Here is a 24,530-nt window from a genome sequence, read left to right on the forward strand (position 1 = left end):
AGAGCTGTGTTAAAAAACCACCCACAGTTCGTCATTTAAACAAAGATGTCTTTGTTTGTGTTCAACCCACAACAAAGTAACGTTTGTTATTCATTTTCGGATGGACAAGCGCATTAATGTACATTAATAATTATACAGCTACTGTTGTAAGGCGACTTTGTTAATGCTGCACACCAATTCAGATGGAGATTGAGATGGAGTTTTGTACTGCTGTGTTAGTTGTTGTCACTACAATGATGATTCGCAACGACTTTTGCTGGTCACTCCAAAAATGTGGTAGCAAATGTTCGTATGAGAAAGAAAAAAAAATGACAGAAGGGTCTATCGGTTTTGTCTTTCGAAGCTTTGAAATGGTTTTACATTTTGTTTCCCGCGATCATTTCTGTTTTCAAATTCTCTTTCCTTGTGAAGCGTGGTGTCGGGATTTTCATTCAAGTCTTTCGCTTGTTCAAAGATTTTGGTTTGTGGTCAGAGAAAGCTTCTTCATTTTCAGGGTCTTGACATTTCTAGCTTTGTTCGCAATGAGAGAGACAGGAAATGTGGCTATACTCATAAAAAAGAAAAGACATATAACTTTAATGTTGCTAACCCTTTGTATTTGAACAAAAGTGGCCAATATTGAGTTGTGAATTCCTAATAAACTGAAGAGTAGCAACTGTCACAACTAAGAGTGCCTGTCAAATCAAGCGTAACGACAATATATAACGGCACGTGCTACATTAAACACGATCGTGCCCGTGCACGCATGCACGCAAAGCACGAAAGAAAGAGAGAGAAAATTAAGTTTTACGCCCTCACGGCAAAGCCATTAGGGGCATCTTACACGGGAAAACGCCCGGCAAAGTACGAATACATACAGGGATGTATAAATAGCTGCACGATTTTCAATTACAAAGAATCTCATAAAATATTTGCAGTGAAGAGTTTATTGAGGCGAACTGTGTACATGTCCCTCTGACACTTATTTCGATCATAATAACGACGACGATGACGACGACGACGACGATGATAATGATGATGATGTGGGAAAAATGTTTGAAGTTCACTGTCAACAGACTACAAAAAGAAGCCAATATAAATTACAAAGTTGTGAATGTTTGTGGTTGACAGATGTTTGTTCAATTCACTGTAACCAAAATGTTATTATAACCGAGTTTACAATCAGTTTGTGCATTAAAACAGAAAAAGCGGTTATTAAGTGCCGGTCAGGAACATGTGATTGATCTCAACGTTAATTTTGTGCGCGTGTGTGTAGGTTTATATTTTCAGCGACCAGGTCTCGGTGTTTTTGGTCAATGTTGTGTTGTTATCATAGCTGGGAACGCACAAGTTCATCACAATAATCTGACGGAGCTGATTAAAATAAACAACTTGAGTTTGTGCATACTGTGTGGAATGGTTGCATGCTTGTTTCTCCTCGTTTGTCAGAATTTATTGTGGGGTTGGGTGTGTGTGTGGTGTGTGTGTGTGTGTGTGTGTGTGAGGGGCGGGGCGGAGGGGGGGGGGTTGGGGGGTGGTGGGGTGGGGTGGGGGGGGGGTGTTGACATGTTACAGCCACTTTCTTTTTATTGTAAACGATGAAATACACCAGATTTGTCCAGGCGATAAGAGTGTCCATTCATTCGGGCACACACCATACATTACAACTTGGTTACTTTCTGTGCGGCATACTGGGATTTGTTGTAGTTTGTTTTGTTTTGTTGTTGTTGCTGAATTATCTTCGTAGGTTGACACAAGTGTGCTCAAGACAAGGAGAATTAGAAGAAAACATTCCAAAATACGATTAAAGTTGAAATGCTCTATAAAATCTTTAATTTGCAAAAGTTAAATCGAAGCGCACACACACACTCACACACATACACGTACATGCACGCGCACACGCACATGTACGCGCACACGCACGCACGCACACACACACACACACATGTACACTTAAGAATTGAGACTCAAAGTGGTTTATTTGTTAAATACACTTGTTGTCCATAATTGCGAGGTGAAGGGGGGGGGGGGGGGGGGCGGGGCAGCGGAGAGGAACAGAGAGAGATGCTAGTAAACAAATGGTCTCTGATTTGATGTTGGTTTCATGCAGCAGCAGATGTACAAACAACTCGACAAACACCTCGCATCATCGGGGAAGTATAAGTAACACAGCCAGATTATTTGTTCCATCTAAATGGCAGTTATTCCGTCGGTACACCGGTAATTTAATTCACATATTTATCAGGGGAACTAATTAAAAGTGACTATAATTATTAGTTTGGCAACGGTTGACAAATAGGTACTCTCCCTTGTCTTGCTTCTTCGCATCACGATTTCCCTCCCTTCCTGGTCACGTACTCCACATGCGTTTACATTTAGTGATTTACAACTGTGATTCCACTAACTGGTCTTGACACTTTTCGCATTCATCGCACCTTTGCAACACTGCCTGTGGATTGTGACAGGGGAGTATGCAGCAAAGCAATCCCGATTGCACATGCGACAAGCTATCCAGGATCTGCGCCGGAAAATGCTAATACTTTATTCCGAACCTTGGATCTATATTTTTTACAGGTCGACAAGCAGGAAGGCATGCCAACACTACAGAATGCCGATCACAAGTACTGCTGCTAGGTTCGATAAATCCGCACTTAGCAGATTGATCCACACGGTAAGGGAATCGCGATGTGTGTGTGTGTGTGTGTGCCGTGTGTGTGTGCCGTGTGTGTGTGTCACTGTGTGTGTGTGTTTGTGTATGTGTGTGTGTTTGTGTGTACGTACGTGTGTGTGTGTGTATGTGTGTGTGTGTGTGTGTGTGTGTGTGTGTGTGTGTGTGTGTCACGGTATGTGTGTGTGCGAGTGTGCGTCCATCCCTTCACCGGAACATACATACCCAAAAATGTGCGTTTAATTTGAGTGCAAATCAATTTAGGACAAAGGCTTTTTAAAATATCACGGGGACGGGAACCAGATGGGGTAGCCGGCCAGAGAGATTCGGTTTATCAAATCTCCTTCGTCTACACATAAGCTTTTACATTCCGATATACATGGACAATGTTTTTACAAATAAGAAAGAATACAGAGAAGCGAAGTCAAAATACAGCAATCTGTACCCTTAGGCTCAACTTTTTCGAGATTCACACACATACAAAACAAAGTTTCCAAAAGGAATGAAAAAAATCCCGGGCTATAAAGACATATCACAGTTTTACCCTCCAGAACTTGCGTGTTTCATGATCATATATTCTTTGTTCAGAGCTGATTGCAGAACATGTACCACTTTCACAAGGTATACCACACGTTGGAATAACCTATTAAATAGATGAATAAACGCAAGAAAAAAACCAAGCAAACATACAAACAAACAATCAAACAGATAAACAAACAATCAATTAATAAATTAGAAATGTCAAAAATGCATCATTCAATGCATCAACCGTCGAATTGAAGTAAATACACCCAACCGTCGAAGAGATTCAAGAAACCAGCGTTTCGACTTGAAAATAATTTCACACATTTTCCTCGGTTTGCGAAAATGATTCTATCAGTCATTATTACATGAATATTCCGGGCGCATGTGCCAAACAACGCGAAAGTCAATATAATACATCTATAGTTTTAGTTTTGATTGCACACTTTTTTTCTCTATAGGTATACATAAGAATACGTTACCCGTCCAGTAACGAGATCCTTTTTGTCGGACGTAGAGACCTTGATGGTAGATTCCGCCCTTTGAAAGATGTTGCAAATGCAAGAATCATGAATCAAATCACAAAAGTAAAGACAAGGTCCTGCTTGATCATAACAGAAGATGCACCGCCAATATGGGTGTGGATGCTTTAGGTCTTACAGTTCCATCCTTTGGAAAGCACTGCCAATACGAAGCTTCAAAACGCAAGAGTCTTGAAGATAAACACAAGTGTTCCGAACAAAAAACAGGATCCTTCTATAAATATAGGCTTAGTTGCAACGACAACAACGTATTTTGACGGGTGTGGCGGCTTAAATATGAGTAAAGTAACAGAACTGGAACAACAATTAATAAGATTTTTTGGTCTTTAAAAAGATACGTAGGTATCGCAGTTCAATCCTTTGATTAGCCTGGTCAAAGAACACAATTTCAAGCTTCAAGCTCAGAATGGAAACTGTTCAGTCTGCAAATAAGAGCTAGAAGTATGTCATCACGATTCGCTCTGAAACCTCAGTCGACACCTCATATACAGTCAGATTTTCTTCTTCTAGGGACAGTGAAGGCGATATGCTTCAAACCACTAGCTTTTCAAAACTTCTTCCGACGTCTTGTGGTAAAGATTCAGCATCGTGGAAACCTCTTCCCTCGCACTTTTCACAATGCTCGTGGTGAGATTTCTTGCCCCTCAGGCGGAATCGCAGCCACCTGAAGACTGGGACCAGGGACCCCGTTTGCCCCTGTGGGCCCAGTAGACCCATCAACACGCTGAATCCAAACAGAGAGTAGAATAGGGAGAAGCCGATGGTCGCGAACATGAAGATGCCGAACTGAAACAATAATGAACAATATTTTGTTGGTCTTCAAATAGCTACGAATAAAGTGCTGGTTTTACGAGGTATGCATGCATTCTTAGAATATTCATGGAATCTATATGTTTTTGTTGGGTGTGGGACGAGGGGTGGAGGAGGAGGTGTGTGTTTGTTTTGCTCAACAGGTTTTGCCCGTGTGGATTCGGCGTGCTCAGTTGGTTCAACAGTTTTCGTCCCCCCACCCAACCCCCCTTATAAATTCACTCAATGCAATTGCATGTTTGCCAAAGACACAGGCATAGTCTCAAGCGGGCACTGCCAAATTATTATGCTTTTTTTTCGTCTTCCGAAAATATGCACATCAGAGCGTACAATTCATCGCGCCACCACAGTAGTTTGCCCCAGCTTTTGGAGCCTACAGCTTTTTCCCCCCGGAAAACATCTATCCCTTACCTGCAGAAAGAAGAGAATGACAGCAGCACACATGAAGACTGATGCGCCTAGCGTTGTCAAGGCGCCCGACAGAACGGAAACCCCCACGTGCTCCAACATGTCATGTGTGCGCGTGAGGCGGTCCTGGGCCGCGGAGGCGTGGTATCCTTCCGCCAGGTGCACAACGTAGTCCACCGCCAGTCCCACCACCAGGGACAAGTTGAGCGACTCCAGAACCTATATGATAACAAAAACAAAAATGATCAATCGGCTCCAAAACACTAGATAGCACCAAGAGATCTGAGTATATACAGAGGGACAGAAATACAGACTTGAAACCAAACATAACAGCCTCTCTATAGAGTACCGTGTTAGGTTCGTCTTCACAAAGAACACATCTCAAAATGTTACTCTTCTTTCAGTATGTGTCGTCACTTACACGGGCTGTTAACAGATATTGCCAACAGAAAAATCATCAAAGACTGGATAAACATGTACAGATCTTGAAACGAATGATCACAGACAGTCACATAACGCACCCCAAGTTTCCACCCAGCCATGGGGATGAGACCGACCACAGACAAGGTCACGACCCCTATGTTTAGCGTTGCCAGGAGACCGGTGATGACGTTCTTTGTTGCCAAGGTGATGACCACAAAGGCCAATACGATTCCCACGGAGATGCCTTGAGTTGCTGTGTCCACAAGTTCCTGAAACATGTGTTATGAAGGAAGCTTCTTTGAAAACGACGCAACGCTGTTTATACCAGAATTTCAACAAAAACTGGCCTCGCCTTTATTGGCTTGACAAAAAAAGATGAACTGGACGTTTAGAAATTAAGCTTTTTTTTTTACTTCATTTACACCCCACTGCTAACAAGCGATTGAAAACAGTAGATTCACTAACGTCTGAAGATATTCGTTTTGTCAAGGATGCAAAAAACAAACAAAGTCTGCAAAAATAAGCATCCCCTCATCCACTTGTGTCCAACAAACCGATCGATGAAGTAAATCAGTCAGTCAGTCAGTCAAGCATTCAATCATTCAGAAAGTCAGTCAGTCAGAAAGTGAGTGAGTAAGTGAGTGAGTCAGAAAATCAGTGTGTCAGTAAGTAAGTTACGAACGAACTCCCCTACAGTATCAACCAAATCACGACTGGCTAGCTAACTAACTTAATAACTAGCTTACTGACAAACTCAAAAACTAACTAACCAACTAACCAGCTAAAAAAAAAAACAGGGACGAAACAAGATCAATCTGAAAATGTTCAAGAAAAGTCGATAAACCCCGTATTGCGGGAAACGAAGTCATCATACTTCCGATTACCTTCTGCACATTGAGGAAGTGCCAAGGGTTACCTCCCGTGGGTGTGCACTGAGACATCCCCGACAGCGTGCTGGGCATCGAGTTACTCTGAAATATTCCATCAAATGTGTCTGAAAAGTGAAGAACCTCGAACACAAAGATGCAGTTTCTTTAGCCACAGACTAAGAAACTGTTAAAGTTTACCCTCAAAAAGTTGATACGAGCATTTAATTTATGACAGCCTGTTAGACATCAATTTACTCTGAAATAATCAATGGAACGTACGTGACAGAAACAATGGGAAACCAAGGAAAAAATATGTGCAGCTTCTTTTGAATCTGACTCAGACTTTCCACATAACTCTAACTTGATGTGGTTGTCGTTATTTCGAGCCCTTACTTTCCTTTGATTCTTAGATATTATCATTAGACCTCTGCCTCACTTCAGTGAAGGGCTTAATTGACATTAAACTTACCTATTGTTTGAGAGTTCATGGCCACTTCTGCAAATTGACCGAAGAAAATAAAATAAATCCTACAATATGCATGTAACATTCCTGGACTAGCCATAGGAGCTGCATGGTCGTCTGGCCTTCGCCCCCTCCCTCTCCTCCACCCCAGCGTTATCTGCTTGTGTCCGTAAAAACGCCGTCCTTCTCGTGAAAACAGTTCTGCTTGATATCAAAGATCCGCCCAAGCTTTTACTTGGGGCAAGACCATCCCTCCACTTAGACACATACTGAAATACACCACCTATAATGCTTCGTGTCCAGAGTTAGAATTTTTAGATGAATGAATTTTTCAGATTGCCGAGAAGGTTGATAAGGAAACAGGTCATCACAAAATCCCCACTCTGACCACAAAGGATCCAGGCTGTTCCTTGTTGGTGAGTGTCCAAGCCGAGGGAAGGCGTAATCTTACATACAAGTCTGGCAAGATTGAAGATGGCGATCGGAATCGTTTACACTTGAAAGGACTATGGATGTAACCTACCTCTTCCTGGATGAAGTCATCCCATGCTTTGACGATGGGCAATCCATCATCGAAGCTAAAGGTGCCGAACTTGAGAGTGGTTTTCACCACTACTGCAGCGTACAGGAGTTTGGTACCCCACAGAATGTCTGCACAAGACAATAAATGCAATTATGCTATGAATTATTATTTATTCGTCACATTAATGTTTGTCCCCCCCCCCCACCCACTGAGTGATTCCATGTAGTGCTAATAGTCACGTTTGCATCTTTTTGCAAATATGAAAATTGAAAATTAAAGTTTGCTTATCTTATCCTATTTGATAAATACTGTTGTAGTTCCATAAACTGTGGAAAGGTGTTTTTAAACCCGATTAGTCTTACAGCAATCCAAAGGTCCAATGACTTTGAATGAGAACAAAAAGCTGTTTCGTCGATTTCTTGGGAGATGTGAGATGAACTATATTATCAAAGCGAAACAGAATTATTAACTGACACCAGTGTGCCACATAGGAAATTAATTCAGCAGAAAACTCCACTCTGCAAAAAACGCAGCCAGGCCGTTGATTTCCTGTATGTGTTCAAGTGGAAGAATGCTCTACATCCGCGTAAAAGCCTGGACAGATCGATGATGGTCTGCTTCATCGTTCACACGAGACGGAGTGTACATATGCATGTATGCATGGCAATTGTCCTTGTTTTTATAAGGACAGTAACATTTTGTCACGCTCATAAGAACAATACCTATCTCAGTGTTAGGCCTTTTTGTAGTGAAACTACAGGGGAAGCTACTGGAAAGGTATCTCTCATGTGTTACAGATTACAAACTCTCAGACCATCGGAAACCAATGCCACGGTAACGTAAGCAAAACTGCCGATCTCGTTTCTTGAGTTAGGCACTTTTTCTTTATGATGCAGGAAGACTTGTTTTTAGAATGTGAAAGTATGCAAAAGCTCTGTGTTGGTTGTTATACAGTTTTGCTGATTGAAAATGTTGCTGTCAGCTCTTTATCTCACGTTTATCCAGCTGTCATCGCTCGAGATAGGCAGTTTGCAACTTATAACTAAATTGAGATAGGCAGATTGTTCAGAAAGCAAAGAAAGTTTTTTGTGTTTTTCTCAAAACATCAAAAACTGACATAGGCAATTATCTTATGAGCGTGACGATTTGGAGTCTCGAGTCTATGTTCAATAGCGGCCTACCTGGCCTGGAGGCAACGGGACGGGTGTCGAACTTGTCTGTGCCTTCGCCCAGCAAGTCAGAGTACACCCTGAAGTCGTTGTACCCGGTCTCTTGCTTATACCCGTCGTGCAACCAGTATCCCAACACTGTCTGTTGAAACAACCATCGGACTTAATTTAAAACATTATTTGCAATTCTCTTTGATGGTAAAATTCCATGTATGTGATCAGTATACGAACATTGTCTGTTGAAATAATTATCGTCCTTTATCTAAAGCATTCGTTTTCATTCTCTTTGACGGCAAGATTCTTCGTATGTGACCTGTATCCCATCACTGCCTGTTGAAACAATTATCGCCGTTTAATTACTGTATTGTATTTGTTAAATTATCTCGTCTTCTTCTTCTTCTGCGTTCGTGGGCTGAAACTCCCACGTACACTCGTGGTTTTTTTTTGTGCACGAGTGGAATTTTACGTGTATGACCGTTTTTTTACCCCGCCATTTAGGCAGCCATACGCCGTTTTCGGAGGAAGCATGCTGGGTATTTTCGTGTTTCTATAACCCACCGAACTCTGACATGGATTACAGGATCTTTTTCGTGCGCACTTGGTCTTGTGCGTGCGTGTACACACGGGGGTGTTCGGACACCGAGGAGAGTCTGCACACAAAGTTGACTCTGAGAAATAAATCTCTCGCCGAACGTGGGGACGAACTCACGCTGACAGCGGCCAACTGGATACAAATCCCATCCCCGCCCAAATTATCTCTTAAAGCGTAAGATTTTGCCAAATTTACGAGACAAAGCACACAAAAAACAAAAGAAACCCCAAGGCTCCCCACGTCTCTGCTCAATCAGCTACCATTATAAAATTGCAAAGCATCCTAGTGTCATGTTTGACATGTCCGTAATGCATACAAACAACAACACTTGTATTAGTAGATGTTCAGACATCAAATCTGTTTGGAGATAATATGGGGGTATGCTTGTAATCGCTTGACGTTGGATGCACGTGCACTGACCTCGAAGTACCTGTAGAAGAGCGGAGACACCGCTGTCAGGTTGTATGTGTCGATGTTGCCATGGACTAGTGCGTTGACCTTGACCTCAGTAGTGGGTAAGGTCAGGTCCGATGGGCTCATTGGATACTTTGTAGTATTTTTGCTCTCTGTCTGTTAGACATAAACATTTTATATCACACAAAATGGGCTTTAGAGTTAAACAAAAAATCTCAGATTCAATCAATCTTTCTTCAATCAAGCACTCGAAATCAAGCATTATAAATAAAATCACATGCTATCGTGGGTCCATTTCCAACGGAAAATTCTTCGGAGAAGAAAAGAGGTTTTGTAGTATGGCTACAGTCCATTGAGTTCCCTCAAGTAATCAATGATTATTTTGAACATAGATTTCGTTTAACCATCTAACCAATCAACTTTCGTGGTGCAAGTGAGAAGTTTCCAGGGAAGGAGTGTATATATATTAAAAAATTAATTCAGCCAGTGATAGAGACAAAAATACATGAGCAGGGTACGACGACCCCTCTGAAGGTGAGAATTGTACGTACCTCCATATATTCGTTGATCCTTTCAACGAAACATTGAGTTTCCAGTCTGTTTGTCACTGCGTTGCGTCGAATCTTTAACCTTTCTACGTCGGCATCAGATAAGTTCTGTAGTCTGGCGCAGAAATCCTGAGGAAGGTCGAAATACAGTTGCAGTTTAAGGCACATTCCTTCCCGAAACAGTTCGGGTCACCATCCAAATCTTGCCAGGCTTTTACATGGGATAAGACCATCTCTCCAATTGGTCACATACCAAAATTAACACACTGCCTGCTTGCTTTGGTGAGTTGAATTTTCTTCTCATGAATTAATTTATGAAAAAGCCACAAGTGGATTTTACAAAAAGAATTCAACTACAAATATCCACTGTGCATCTAGAGAGCAACCAGACAGTTCATTTTTGATATGTGACCAAGTGGAGGGATGATCTTGTCCCATGTAAAACCATGGCCCGATCTGAGATGGTGAGCCGAACAGTTTTCACGTGAAGCAATATGCCTAAGACGTACATCAGATGGTTGAACATTGTTTTGGCACACAGAAGGAATTGAAAAGCATTGGCATTCATTTCCGTTCCTAGAGTTCCTTCCCCTTTTTGCGTGTTTCCCCTCCATTTTCTTTCAAACCTTGTTCGTTCAGTGTTGCGTCTGCTTTTCGTTGTCTTTTGTGTTCTTTTCCTGATGAAGCTTCCAGAAGCGAAAATTCGTAATCGTCTTGTGTCGTCTTTGTATCGGTGAGTACAGTAATCATTTTTTTTATTTTTTTAACTTTGTTCATCTTACCACAGTCACTTCGTTGTTTAGATTTTTTTTAAAATTGAAAAACATGTAATAAAGCGTGATATTGCTGCCGCCAACACGTAGAAACAATACTGCAGTTCCTTTGTCCTGTAATGTACATTCAAAACAATTCAACATGCGTTTAACTAGTAAGTGGAGAAATAAATTAAAAACGCAAAAAACAGTCTAGTTCTGTTATTTGTTGACATTCCTCTTTAATTTGATTTGGAATTGTGTACAGAATGATATATTTATGTATGTTTTTGTGAGGCGCTTAGAACTGTTTTAGTTTGGTTGGTTTGTTTGCTTAACGCCCAGCCGACCACGAAGGGCCATATCAGGACGGTGCTGCTTTGACATTTAACGTGCGCCACACACAAGACAGAAGTCGCAGCACAGGCTTCATGTCTCACCCAGTCACATTATTCTGACACCGGACCAACCAGTCCTAGCACTAACCCCATAATGCCAGACGCCAGGCGGAGCAGCCACTAGATTGCCAATTTTAAAGTCTTAGGTTTGACCCGGCCGGGGAACTGTTTTAGGATTTGCGCCATATAAATATTCTTATAATAATGATAATTAATATTATGTGCTCTTTCTACTACACAGTCTTGCGCGGGTTGAGAAAAGAAGTACTTCAAATCTAAACACTATCGAATCTCTCAATGCATGATCTTTCCTGCTATTCTTACCACGAGCGCAGACTGCGCGCGCTTGGGGTTGAGGTCAAACCCATCGTCCCAGACGGTACGTCCCGTGCAGGCGAAGTCTGTGTTGCTGCATTCCTGCAAATCCTGGTTCTTCAGACCATACACGATGTACACCTCGATCACGTCGTCCTGAGCGCTGGGCTTGAAGCCGTACTTTTGGAGGTCTCCGGCCTTGGAGTAGTGATGGTTGTCTTGGTAATATTGTATCTGGACAAAATGTCGGCGTTTGAAATCGTAAGCTGTTTGTACACGGAGGAGTCGACTAGCAAGCGATAACACGAATGATTGCATCAATATAAGTGCTGAGGCGGTTATAAACGAATAAATGCGTCAGTAAGCCTACACAAACCGTTGTAAACACACACATTATGTATTAGCACACATTAATACGGTAAGAAACAAACACTCGTGCAAAGATGTTTAAACAAAACACACACAACCAAATCGCTAAGTGAAAAAGACAGTATTGTTGAAAAACACACACGCATAAAAGCCTAGACGGTCATAAAAAAAGAACTAATTGTAAAGGTATAAAGGGAGGGGTGGAGGAGGAGAGAGTGAGGGGCCCGGGGGGGGGGGAGGGGGGACATAGATGAACTGGAGAGGGCGAGAACTCCTCAACATTTACTCACAGATTGTTCGTCTGGTTCGATCCTGGCAGCAAAAACGCTGAACATGACAATGAGGGCTGCGCAGACAGCAAGTAGTGCAAAGCGGATGATTCTGTGGGTCAGCAGTTTGTAAAAAGGCCCGCGGAAGAATCTGACAATCGGATGCTCGTTCTCCATTTTTGCTGGGATTTCCTGACTGTTTTTGTCACGACATCTGCATAGAAAGAGTAATCTACTTGGAACCACCGACAGCTTTAATGTACTTGCTGCACTGTTGAACTCCTGTTTAAAACAGCTTGCACTACCGTAAAAAGGCTTCACAGTATGGATGTTCCAATATAGAGAAATCCGATGCCCATTGTCAGCAGTGTTCATATGTTCTACTCAATACTTCAATCTGTGCAAAGGACGCTCACAGCTGCGTTTGAAAAAAAAACACGCCGAAAAAAGCGATTGTTTTGACTCTCGATTTACTCCCTATACCTTATTCCCCTGTTCAAGGGACACAACTTCATATGGTGTATTGTTGACGGAGAGTTTATGTGGCATGCAAAAACTTGAACTTTACCCCACACTGAGTATTTTCTAGTCACCTGAAACAAGGCCACGTCCAGTGTTCGAAGTGGTTGTGGTTCATGACGATGACGGTTGGGAAGAAGATGACGACAGACATGTAGTTGACGAACACGAGGATCCCGGAGAACAGTCCGAAAGACTGAATTGCGATCAGGGGAGACAACGCGTTACTGAGGAAAGCCGCCATTGTTGTCAGTGACGTGTAGAGGGTGGCGCTTGCTGCTCGCCTGCAACCAACAAAACCGTGCATTTATTTAATTTTATTTAATTTTATTAACTACTTTATTGGTCCATTGCTGGGGAATTCAGGTCGCTTCCTCCAAGTGGAAATTTAGCTTGCAGCAATTAGAATCACATTACCCAGGACGGGTGAGTGCACGCTTACGTGTGATCAGACAACTGCACTTCTGACAGAAGTACCGAGGTATTTTACGTGACACGGCGGTGGCACCGGGTCGGGACATGGATATCGCTTTTTAGTCACCTTAAAGTAGACCGGCTGAATCATCAAGTGCACTAGCAACTGAGCTAATAGACGATCCGCACCCCACCCCTCCGGTTGTACAACAGTTAGTTCTCACGTATAGGAGGATTAATTGACACCAGAGTGGGGTCAACAATTTGCTTGATGGTATTTCCTGCACTGGACATTAGTGAATATATCGCTTGAAAATGGGATTTTCCTTCCTTTTATAGTTAACCCAAAATATGACAATTTACACAGATCGAGACAGTCATTGTTCACCTCGACCGCTGGTGCGTTCTCGGAGGAACACCGACTGTCTCGATCCGTGTAGAATGTCATATTTTGGTCAAAAATACAAACGACGTATAATATCTACCGATAACACGCCGTCAGACGGTGCTCCAGAGTGGGGAAGTTGGAATGCTCCGTGGCTCGCCACGTGTCGATGAAGACGAACACGTTGTCCGCCCCGATGCCAAGAATGATGAAGATGGACAGCACGTGAAAAATGCCGAAGTAGCGGTACTGGCAGACGAAGCGGTAGATGAGATTGGCGATGAAGAAGCTGCTGAGGATGCTGAAGATGCCGAAGCCCGTGATGAAGAGAGATCGTGTCATCAGCAGCATGAAGAGGAATATGAAGCAGAGAGAACCAGCGGCCAGCAGCATGTCGAAAATTACCTGAGGGTAAAAAGCTGTCACTGACTTTTTTACATCAACATTGGAAACAACCCACAAAAAGTGGAGTTAAGATGTAATGGCATCTGGCCAGAAGTAGCAACGTTGTCGGTTAACTTTTTGCCGTAATATAACCGAACTCCTATAATATATACATGAATTTCCAAAAAGCCCACAATTCTGCTTTTGAGTGAACTTTACCTGATTGTTCTGTAGCTGCTGATCCCGGCCTCTGTGACGAAGAGCACAAGAAGGATCAAATGGCAAAGAGCGTCTCCTTAACGGCATGAAAATAAAATTATCACGGTAACTAACTAGCTCTGACTTAGGCAAAATGAATCGTGAAGGGTAGCAGTAACTGTTATCAAAGGACAAAAAACACAGTGACCCTGAACTCAAAAAGAAGCCGTGTGTGCAACATATTCACAGGTCAAATAATCCGTAAATGGTCAATGGCAGTAGGGTGAGGAAGTCAGTGTTCATGCAGAACTACAATCATATAATAATCAAGAAGGGCCTGGAGCGAACAAAAAGGCTAAACAAAATCCAGCTATCTATCGAGGAGCCCCCCCCCCCCCCCCGCCACACACACACAATCACACACACCACATAGACACACACACACACACGCACAGACAAACACACACACACACACACACACACATGCACACACACACACACATGCACACATACACACACACACATACACACACACACACACACACACACATGCACACCTGTTTGAGCAAGGCAGCAGTCATGAGCTGAACACTGGTGAAGAGGAAAGCCATGTCCCCTGCACCGTCGTCCATTGCGTCCTTCAGAATGGGCAGGAAATGATCCTCCTCGAACGTCCTGATCTTCTCCAGCTGGGTACTCTTGTTCTCCGACCTCAGGTCATACCCCACCAGCGGGTACCCGAGGTAGAAAAGAGTTCTTGTGACTGAGGATCTGACTTCACCTTGGCTGACCACTGCGTCCTTTCCCAGGTGAAACTGTAGGGCCTGAACAAGAAGATGGTGGTTTTTTTTAAAGGTAAAGGAGTAGACTGACTAGTTGTATTCTAACCTGAGACGTACAAACACAGACACACCCCAATTCCGTGATATTATCCACCTTTCAAGACCTTTTTTAAAATTAGTTGTTTCTTCAAATCTTTAAACCTTTGAGACCAGCTCAACGTGAATACGTCAAATAGATGTTTTGATCATTGACGCTCTTCTCTGTGTAAGTATTAATTCAAAGGAGGAAAAGACACATGAAATAAATCGGAGAGAGAAAAGGAAGATCGCGAACATACGCTAACCCAAACAAAGTAGCACGAAACGAAAGTAAATCAACAGGAAAGTTTGGGTTGCAGCTGACATTTTTGATTCAGTCTGTATTAACTCATCACTGAGATAAAACTGTAGTACCACGGCGGCAAACACATTTTCAAATACAGAGATAAACTTGACACCCAATGCAAAAATATCAACGTGACAGCTAGTACATAAAGGTAATTTTAACAGCCAGTGCAAAAAAAGATAATTCCAAGTTTAAAAACAAGTCGCGTAAGGCGAAAATACAACATTTAGTCAAGTAGCTGTCGAACTCACAGAATGAAACTGAACGCAATGCAACGCAGCAAGACCGTATACTCGTAGTCCACCGCTCACGGCATAGGCAGTGAAATTGACAAGAAGAGCGGGGTAGTAGTTGCGCTGGGAAGGATAGCACGCTTTTCTGTACCTCTCTTCGTTTTAACTTTCTGAGCGTGTTTTTAATCCAAACATATCATATCTATATGTTTTTGGAATCAGGAACCGACAAGGAATAAGATGAAAGTGTTTTTAAATTGATTTGGAAAATTTAATTTTGATAATAATTTTTATATATTTAATTTTCAGAGCTTGTTTTTAATCCGAATATAACATATTTATATGTTTTTGGAATCAGCAAATGATGGAGAATAAGATAAACGTAAATTTGGATCGTTTTATAAAAAAGTTTTTTTTTACAATTTTCAGATTTGTAATGACCAAAGTCATTAATTAATTTTTAAGCCACCACGCTGAAATGCAATACCGAAGTCCGGGTTTCGTCGAACATTACCCGACCAAAATTTCAACCAGTTTGGTTGAAAAATGAGGGCGTGACAGTGCCGCCTCAACTTTCACGAAAAGCCGGATATGACGTCATCAAAGACATTTATCAAAAAAATGAAAAAAACGCGCAAGGCGAAAATACAACATTTAGTCAAGTAGCTGTCGAACTCACAGAATGAAACTGAACGCAATGCAATGTTTCAGCAAGACCGTATACTCGAAGCATCGTCAGTCCATCGCTCATGCTCAAGGCAAAGGCAGTGAAATTGACAAGAAGAGCGGTTTAGTAGTTGCGCTGAGAAGGATAGCACGCTTTACTGTACCTCTCTTCGTTTTAACTTTCTGAGCGTGTTTTTAATCCAAACATAGCATATCTATATGTTTTTGGAATCAGGAACCGACAAGGAATAAGATGAAAGTGTTTTTAAATTGATTTGGAATATTTAAGTTTGATAATAATTTTTATATTTCTATTTTTTAGAGCTTGTTTTTAATCCAAATATAACATATTTATATGTTTTTGGAATCAGCAAATGATGGAGAATAAGATAAACGTAAATTTGAATTGTTTTATAAAAAAATAATTTTTTACAATGTTCAGATTTTTAATGACCAAAGTCATTAATTAATTTTTAAGCCACCACGCTGAAATGCAATACCGAAGTCCGGGCTTTGTCGAAGACTACTTGACCAAAATTTCAACCAATTTGGTTGATAAATGAGAGCGTGACAGTGCCGCCTCAACTTTCACGAAAAGCCGGATATGACGTCATCAAAGACATTTATCGAAAAAATGAAAAACATGTCTGGGGATATCATACCCAGGAACTCTCATGTAAAATTTCATAAAGATCGGTCCAGTAGTTTAGTCTGAATCGCTCTACACACACACACGGACAGACACACACACACTCAAAGACACACACACACACACACACTACACCACGACCCTCGTCTCGATTCCCCCCTCTACGTTAAAACATTTAGTCAAAACTTGACTAAATGTAAAAAGAAGGTACCGAGCTGAAATAAAACCCATAGTCCGGACCGGGTCAACGATTGTTTGGCAAAATTGTCAAGAAAATTGAATAACAAGTCGCGTAAGGCGAAAATACAACATTTAGTCAAGTAGCTGTCGAACTCACAGAATGAAACTGAACGCAATGCCATTTTTCAGCAAGACCGTATACTCGTAGCATCGTCAGTCCACCGCTCATGGCAAAGACAGTGAAATTGACAAGAAGAGCGGGGTAGTAGTTGCGCTAAGAAGGATAGCACGCTTTTCTGTACCTCTCTTTGTTTTAACTTTCTGAGCGTGTTTTTAATCCAAACATATCATATCTATATGTTTTTGGAATCAGGAACCGACAAGGAATAAGATGAAAGTGTTTTTAAATTGATTTGGACAATTTAATTTTGATAATAATTTTTATATATTTAATTTTCAGAGTTTGTTTTTAATCCAAATATAACATATTTATATGTTTTTGGAATCAGACCATGATGGAGAATAAGATGAAGGTAAATTTGGATCGTTTTATAAATTTTTATTTTTTTTTTATACAATTTTCCGATTTTTAATGACCAAAGTCATTAATTAATTTTTAAGCCACCAAGCTGAAATGCAATACCGAAGTCCGGGCTTCGTCGAAGATTACTTGACCAAAATTTCAACCAATTTGGTTGAAAAATGAGAGCGTGACAGTGCCGCCTCAACTTTCACGAAAAGCCGGATATGACGTCATCAAAGACATATATCAAAAAAATGAAAAAAACGTTCGGGAATTTCATACCCAGGAACTCTCATGTCAAATTTCATAAAGATCGGTCCAGTAGTTTAGTCTGAATCGCTCTACACACACACACAGACACACACACACACGCACATACACCACGACCCTCGTCTCGATTCCCCCCTCTACGTTAAAACATTTAGTCAAAACTTGACTAAATGTAAAAAACGTCTGAGGATATCATACCCAGGAACTCTCATGTCAAATTTCATAAAGATCGGTCCAGTAGTTTAGTCTGAATCGCTCTACACACACACACAGACACACACACACACACACACGCACATACACCACGACCCTCGTCTCGATTCCCCCTCTACGTTAAAACATTTAGTCAAAACTTGACTAAATGTAAAAAGAATAACAAATACGTTTTACACCAATACAAAAAGATACATCAAACAACAGAGAAAATAACTCCGTGTTCATCAACCGTCAAACGACACACTTTCCGTTTACGTGCTGAAAGCATTGGCAAAAGAAAATGTACTTTTTGATCTTTTGGAACATGCTCAAATCTGCATTAGTACATGTATACCAAATGCTTTGGCACAATTACAATAACTGAACAGATTATTTTGCCGACACCATTGTATTCCTGTGCAGTTTCTGCAACTTCCGTTCCTCTTTTGTTTAAACAATGTTTTATTTCCATTTACTTCACATAGAATTTATATACATGTATGAATATGAAAACAAAATCTCTTTAATTAATTGAATTCCTACAAACCTGGGTTCACCTGTGCATTCACAAGATTGAAATGCCCGAACCAAGAATGATTTTGTTTGCGTTTTACTTTGCATCATTTCCTCTAGTTTACGACTTTAAAAAACTCATTTAAAAAAAAAATCCACTTTTTTCCCCATGGTAGGCTCTCAGATCAACTTACCTGGTTCAGCAGTGGGTTTTGTGACGCACTGTAAAGCGTTCCTGCGACGTCACTGAAGGAGGAATCGTTTAACGAGGAGTTGTAGGACCCATCAAAGAAGCGGAGGATGGACAAGGGTTTCACGCAGTTTGACCTCCCCCCGCTGCTTTTGGGAGGCAGCTGGCAGAACTTCTGGTACTCTGGCACTGCCAGTAACTTCTTTTCCACCTGCAGCAGAAAGGGGCTGGTGCATATATAACAAAAGGAATGTGTGTGTGTGTGTGTGTGTGTGTGTGTGTGTGTGTGTGTGTGTGTGTGTGTGTATGTCTGTATGTGTGTGTACGTATGTGTGTGCGAGCGTGCGTGTGTGTGTGCGTGCGTGTGTGCGTGTGTGTGTGTGTGCGTGTGTGTGTGTGTTGTGTGTTGTGTGTGTGTAGATATGTGACTATGTGTACGGCGTTTGTGTGTGTGAATGTGGTGTGCAAGCGTCAACGTGTGATCAAAATGGACGATTCCAAAAGGACAATAATTATTTCAAACAACTACTATTCCTAAATGTTTACATCCCGACCCCAAATGTCAGTTTTAGAGTCACATTGTTAGCTATATGAAGCCGTCCTGCGAGTGTTTAATTAAGCCAGGTACGCTCAACAACAAAAACAACAACAACATAAGTCAGATCACGCCTTATACCTTCTGCATCTCCTTCAGTCGCTCCTTAGTGAAGACATTGCCCTGGTACTGGTAGTACAACAGGAGGTTGTCCGCCACACTAGATCGTTCTCCTATAGTTTGGACATCTGTGTCTTTTCCCATTGCCAGGCTATCCTCGTCCTTGTACTGCCAGGCCAGGGCTCTGAGATACGTGGGGTGGTCTAACAGTTGCAGGGGCACGCCGTCGAACTTGAGGACGATGACGTCGATGCTGGCTGCGATGAGAACGCCTGTGAGTAGCAGTAGAAAGACGTGGAGGCCGAGTGTCACACCTGGGGAAATTCACAGAAAGACTGCAGTTGTTTGTCTGTGTGGTGGTGGGGATAGGGGTAGGGTGTGTGTGTGTGTGTGTATGTGTGTGTGTGTGTGTGTGTGTGTGTGTGTGTGTGTGTGTGTGTGTGTGTGTGTGTGTGATCATATTCACAATTCACCACAGTGATGGGTCCTTCCACAAAGCTGTGTACCAAAAGCGTGACATGCTTCGTGAAAATTGAAAGTGTCTGAATAGGTTGTTTTTACGGTTTATGTAAAAGATATAGACATATGTCACGTTGCCATGCCAAACAAAAGATAAGTTTATGCTTTTTGGATACGAGGGGTGGTCAGAAAGTTGTGTAACATCACACATGTTTAACGTAACATGGGATCCAAACACACAAAACAGATAACAAAAAAACATAGTATATAGTAACAAGTTTTATTTGCTTCACATTTGGAGCTTATTCCGAACAAAATGCAGTCAGGAAAAACAAATTGAACTAGTTATAGGTAACAAAAACGTATTTTTTGGTTGTGTCAACCAACAAACAAACATCGTCTGTGTGAAGTAACAAACAAATCCATTCGTGTGAGTCAATAAATAACATTGAGTCAACATGTAGCAACAAGATGTACACTGTTGCGGTTTCTCCTCTTGAGCAGGATGACGGAGCAGCCGACAAATCGCAAATTTTCGCGCCGCGTCGCACTTGACGTCAGCATGTGCTGTGACGATTCGATTGGTCCGTGACTTGGCGTCATCAACCGGCTTGTGAATGACTGTGTTATGAATGGAATTCTTTTGGTTTTGGTGACGTCGTCATTGATGCGACTCGAAATTCGGTTAGATTTAGGTGCGTTGTTTTAACACAAGGCAGATCAAGACACTAAACGATTTTAATTATTAATGATTTGCTGTGTCTTCGAGATACGTCGGACACACAGTGTTCCTTTCTTAAACACGTTGGTATTGTATTGTGTTATATCTGAATAATGGAATAACTCAGAAACAGAACAATACACAAACTATCCACCCAACAGACACAATTATTTTTACCTCAAAAACTTTATTTTTCTGCTAATTCGCTTCATTTTTGCCACCATATTTTTGTGATCATGCTTCGAAAAAGTCCATGTAATGTATGGGTTTTCACAGCGTATATGCCCCAAACAATGAACTGCTAATTTTAAAGCTACATGGCAAAGATTATAAACAACATGGGCAACTGTTTAGAGCTAGTTGACCAATTGCGCCTTCTTGTTATACTCACGGAATAAAATAACTTAACATGTTTTAAAATCTAATATCTCAAAATCGGAAAAAAGTTGCAGGAGAGCGGGGTGGTACGATCATAGAACCATCAATTCCTGAGAAGAGGAAAAAAACCGGAATGTTCTCGGTTGCTTAGTTTTCTCACAATTGGTCCTCAAAGACGCATGGTGTCATTTTGGAGTTTACTAGACTGACGCCTAAGCTTGCCGACGCTGCCGACAGCCAGTGCACGCTGTGTGTGCTGTAAACAGGTAGGCCTGCACTCTTTGACTCTCGGGGCACGTCTACCCGTACTTGAAACCTGCAAAAGGTCTGCTGCTGATCCACGAATATTGCATGAAAGTACTGCCTTTGGTTTGTCCGTTTGTTTGTGAGTGAGAACAACTCACTAAAATGTTTCTTTCTCTTTGCCCAAAACTGTCCACTCTGTCTTTCTCTTTCACCATGCCACGAACGTGTGTGAACGATAGACTCGTCGCAATAGGGATGTTGAGAGGAGGGATGACTTATACTGATGTTGCTAGGAGATTCGGAGTGACCAGGCAATCAGTTGCCTTGTGGCGAAGAAGGTACCAGCAAAACAACGGTAACGTTCGAGACCTGCCTCGCCAAGGACGGCCCCGTGTCACCAATCCTCAGCAAGACCGCTTTCATTAGGGTGCAGCATCTGCGTAATCGATTCCACCCGGCTACTGTGAAATGAAATTTGTTTTGTTAATAAACGTATTGAGGCTAACCTTCACTGCTCCTGTGTAATTTAATTGCGGCTGCGATCAACCAGTGCACGCACAGCGCTGTCAAACACACAGTGCTAAGTTTGTAAACTCCAAAATGACACCATGCGTCTTTGAGCTCAAATTGCAAAAAAAACGGAACAAGCCAGACTATTCCGGTTTTTTGCCCATAATGAGCAATTGACCCAGCTTTACGTTGGTACAAAAATCACTCCTGTAACTTTTTCCGATTTTGAGATATTAAATTTTAAACAATGTTAAGTTATTCTATTCCGTGAGTATATTTGATCGATAATTCAATCCGTTCTTAGTGGTCCTGTCAGAGACATTATTCATCCTATACCATAAATCTAAGTGTGATTGGCAAGAACAATCGCACAATTTCTAACAAAGAATGCTCTTTAAGGAGTTGGGGAGGGTAAATGCTGTAAGCTAGTGAAATTAATTTGATATCCGATGCTAAATTTGGCTGCTTGGTTCGACCAGTCAAGTCTTTCTGGATATATAAGCTAAGTATCACCAGGCAGTTTGAAGGAACTGCTCTTTTTTGTATCCCCACTAACAAGGAAATCAGCTTCACAAACGCAGAATTTCTTTCTCTCTATTTCGCAACAGCATTTAATCTGATTTTCTTCGATTTATCGTTTTTCGAAAGAAAATATAGTCGAGTTTGTTCCAATTTTGATGAAAATTCAACGTTTTTTTTTACCTAAACTCTTACAACTTGAACAGGACTAGACTATAAAGAATAGCCTAAGACTTGACAAAGACACACCGAGCACGTCTATCACAAAATAAAACATTGAAATGTCGAACTTTAAAAAAAAAATTACATTAAGAGCGAAGAGTCGCAAAAGGTTGCCTACGTAACATTCGTCCCTCGTTGGAAACGACTCATAAAACGCTCCACGTCTGCTGCGTTCCAAAAATGAATGGATTTTTTTTTTATGGAAAAACCTTTCGGCGATGTTGAAGAACATTACATGCGAAAGAAACACCAAGTTTGATGCGTTGATAAGTGACAAATATCATTTTTAACGATCCAGCTTCACCGGAACAAATAGAAACGAAGCTTAGTGGCGACACGCGAAAGGCAAAATCACATTCAAATCGGATCAAATTGACACGGCGCACATTTTAACACGTTCACTACACATCAGTTGTGCCTGATAATACAAACAGTCGCATATTCGTGCGTGCAGAAGTTATAGACATGTTCGTAGTTCGCGGTTGGTTTTGGAAACCAAATGTTACGTAGGCAACCGTTATTTCTTAACGATCCAAATGCACACTGTAAACATATGTAGAGGAAAACAGCTAAGTGCATATGTAACACTAGCACAAAAGACAACGAAGATGTATATCGGGGGGTTCATGGTCGCATTTTATTGGCAGCCACACGAATATTTAAAAACAAGATGTAAGCAATGTCACACAAAAAACGCCATTTTGACGTCATTTTCTGTGTTTGCTTTCATATAAAACACTAACCAACATAGCGATCTTCTTGATTTTCTTATCGTTATCTCTTTGGTCAATTTGCAGTCTGTTGATATCCTTATATTATTCGAGAAGCAAGAAAAACATTCCGAAATCTTACTCTAAAGTCGGGGCGGGGATATAGCTCAGTTGGTAGCGCGCTGGATTTGTATTCAGTTGGCCGCTGTCAGCGTGAGTTCGATCCCAGGTTCGGCGGAAATTTATTTCAGAGTCAACTTTGTGTGCAGACTCTCTTCGGTGTCCGAACCCTCCCCCCGTGTACACTACATTGGGTGTGCACGTTAAAGATCCCACGATTGACAAAAGGGTCTTTCCTGGCAAAATTGCTTAGGCACAGTTAATAATTGTCTACCTATACCCGTGTGACTTGGAATAATAGGCCGCGAAAGGTAAATATGCGCCGAAATGGCTGCAATCTACTGGCCGTATAAAATTTCATCTCACACGGCATCACTGCAGAGCGCCTAGAACTGTACCCACGGAATATGCGCGATATAAGCCTCATTGATTGATTGATTGATTGATAACCGTCTTGTGGTACACAGCTTTGTGGAAGGACCCATGTGTGTGTGTATGTGTGTGTGTGTGTGTGCGATGAGGACGGTCGTGAGAAGCAGGAGAAAGAGGTGGAGGCCCAGTGTTACTCCTGGGGAAATACGGTACACAGAAAGACTACAGTTGTGTGTGTGTGTGTGTGTGTGTGTGTGTGTGTGTGTGTGTGTGTGTGTGTGTGTGTGTGTGTGTGTGTGTGTGTGTGTATATATATGTGTGTGTGTTTGTGTGTGCGCGCGTGCGTGTGTGTATGTGTGTGTGTGTGTGTGTGTGTGTGTGTGTGCGTGTGTGCGTGCGTGTGTGTGTATGTGTGTGTGTGTGAGTGTGTGTGTGTGTGTACGTGCGCGCGTGCGTGTGTGTGTGTGTGTGTGTGTGTGTGTGTGTGTGTGTGTGTGTGTGTGTGTGTGTGTGTGTGTGTGAGTGAGTGTGTAAGGGTGGTGGCGGCGGCGGTGTCCAACAATGAAACATGTTCCCACCATCGAGTTTAAAATAAATTACATGCATTATTTCCATCGAGTTTAAAAGCAAGTCACATGCATTTTTTACTACATAAATAAAGTCGACTTTTGTCTGGACGGTGATTGGAAAAACACCAAATGACTGGCCCTCAATGTTTTTTTGGTTTTTTTGTTGTTGTTTGATTGTTAGTTTGAGAACTCAGACCGGGCCACGATTGTTAAAGTTAATCTGCACCTGAAACAGATTTGCATGCATTATGTTAGTTTGCGATTTATTTGAACGTTCTAAATGCACCGTGCATATAAACACTCTTTTATTCAGACTCCCTTTGTTGAGCTTGCTCAAACATTCTTCTGTGAAAGACGACACTTTACCCGCTACTTGGCGTGCCTTTCAAGATTCTATTTTACATTCTTAATTAGTAATACTTGCTGACCAAAAAGAAAAAGAAAAAAAAAGAAACCACCACACACACACACACCAGTAATGGCAGCCCGATTGTCCTTGGGGAAATTTCGCAAGGACCCTAAGCAACACT

General features: G+C 41.7%; 1 protein-coding gene across 2 annotated transcripts in view; it reads right to left on the reverse strand.

The window, feature by feature from the left end:
* Positions 1-1,949: 1,949 nt before the first annotated feature.
* LOC138953443 (protein dispatched homolog 1-like) overlaps positions 1,950-24,530 on the reverse strand; it is a 49,792-nt gene continuing 27,211 nt past the window's right edge. For both annotated transcript variants that reach the window (XM_070325251.1, XM_070325252.1), the window contains exons 3-17: positions 19,196-19,488; positions 18,524-18,730; positions 14,491-14,757; positions 13,452-13,756; positions 12,627-12,836; positions 12,055-12,247; positions 11,405-11,629; positions 9,934-10,059; positions 9,389-9,538; positions 8,389-8,518; positions 7,208-7,335; positions 6,237-6,323; positions 5,451-5,621; positions 4,933-5,148; positions 1,950-4,497 (exon numbers count right to left, since the gene is read on the reverse strand). In XM_070325251.1, the coding sequence (XP_070181352.1) occupies positions 4,243-4,497; positions 4,933-5,148; positions 5,451-5,621; positions 6,237-6,323; positions 7,208-7,335; positions 8,389-8,518; positions 9,389-9,538; positions 9,934-10,059; positions 11,405-11,629; positions 12,055-12,247; positions 12,627-12,836; positions 13,452-13,756; positions 14,491-14,757; positions 18,524-18,730; positions 19,196-19,488 (2,963 nt within the window). In that variant the 3' untranslated portion in view covers positions 1,950-4,242. The remainder of the gene's footprint in view (positions 4,498-4,932; positions 5,149-5,450; positions 5,622-6,236; positions 6,324-7,207; positions 7,336-8,388; positions 8,519-9,388; positions 9,539-9,933; positions 10,060-11,404; positions 11,630-12,054; positions 12,248-12,626; positions 12,837-13,451; positions 13,757-14,490; positions 14,758-18,523; positions 18,731-19,195; positions 19,489-24,530) is intronic.

Source organism: Littorina saxatilis, linkage group LG17, assembly GCF_037325665.1.
Source record: "Littorina saxatilis isolate snail1 linkage group LG17, US_GU_Lsax_2.0, whole genome shotgun sequence".
In the NCBI taxonomy this organism is placed as follows: domain Eukaryota; kingdom Metazoa; phylum Mollusca; class Gastropoda; order Littorinimorpha; family Littorinidae; genus Littorina; species Littorina saxatilis.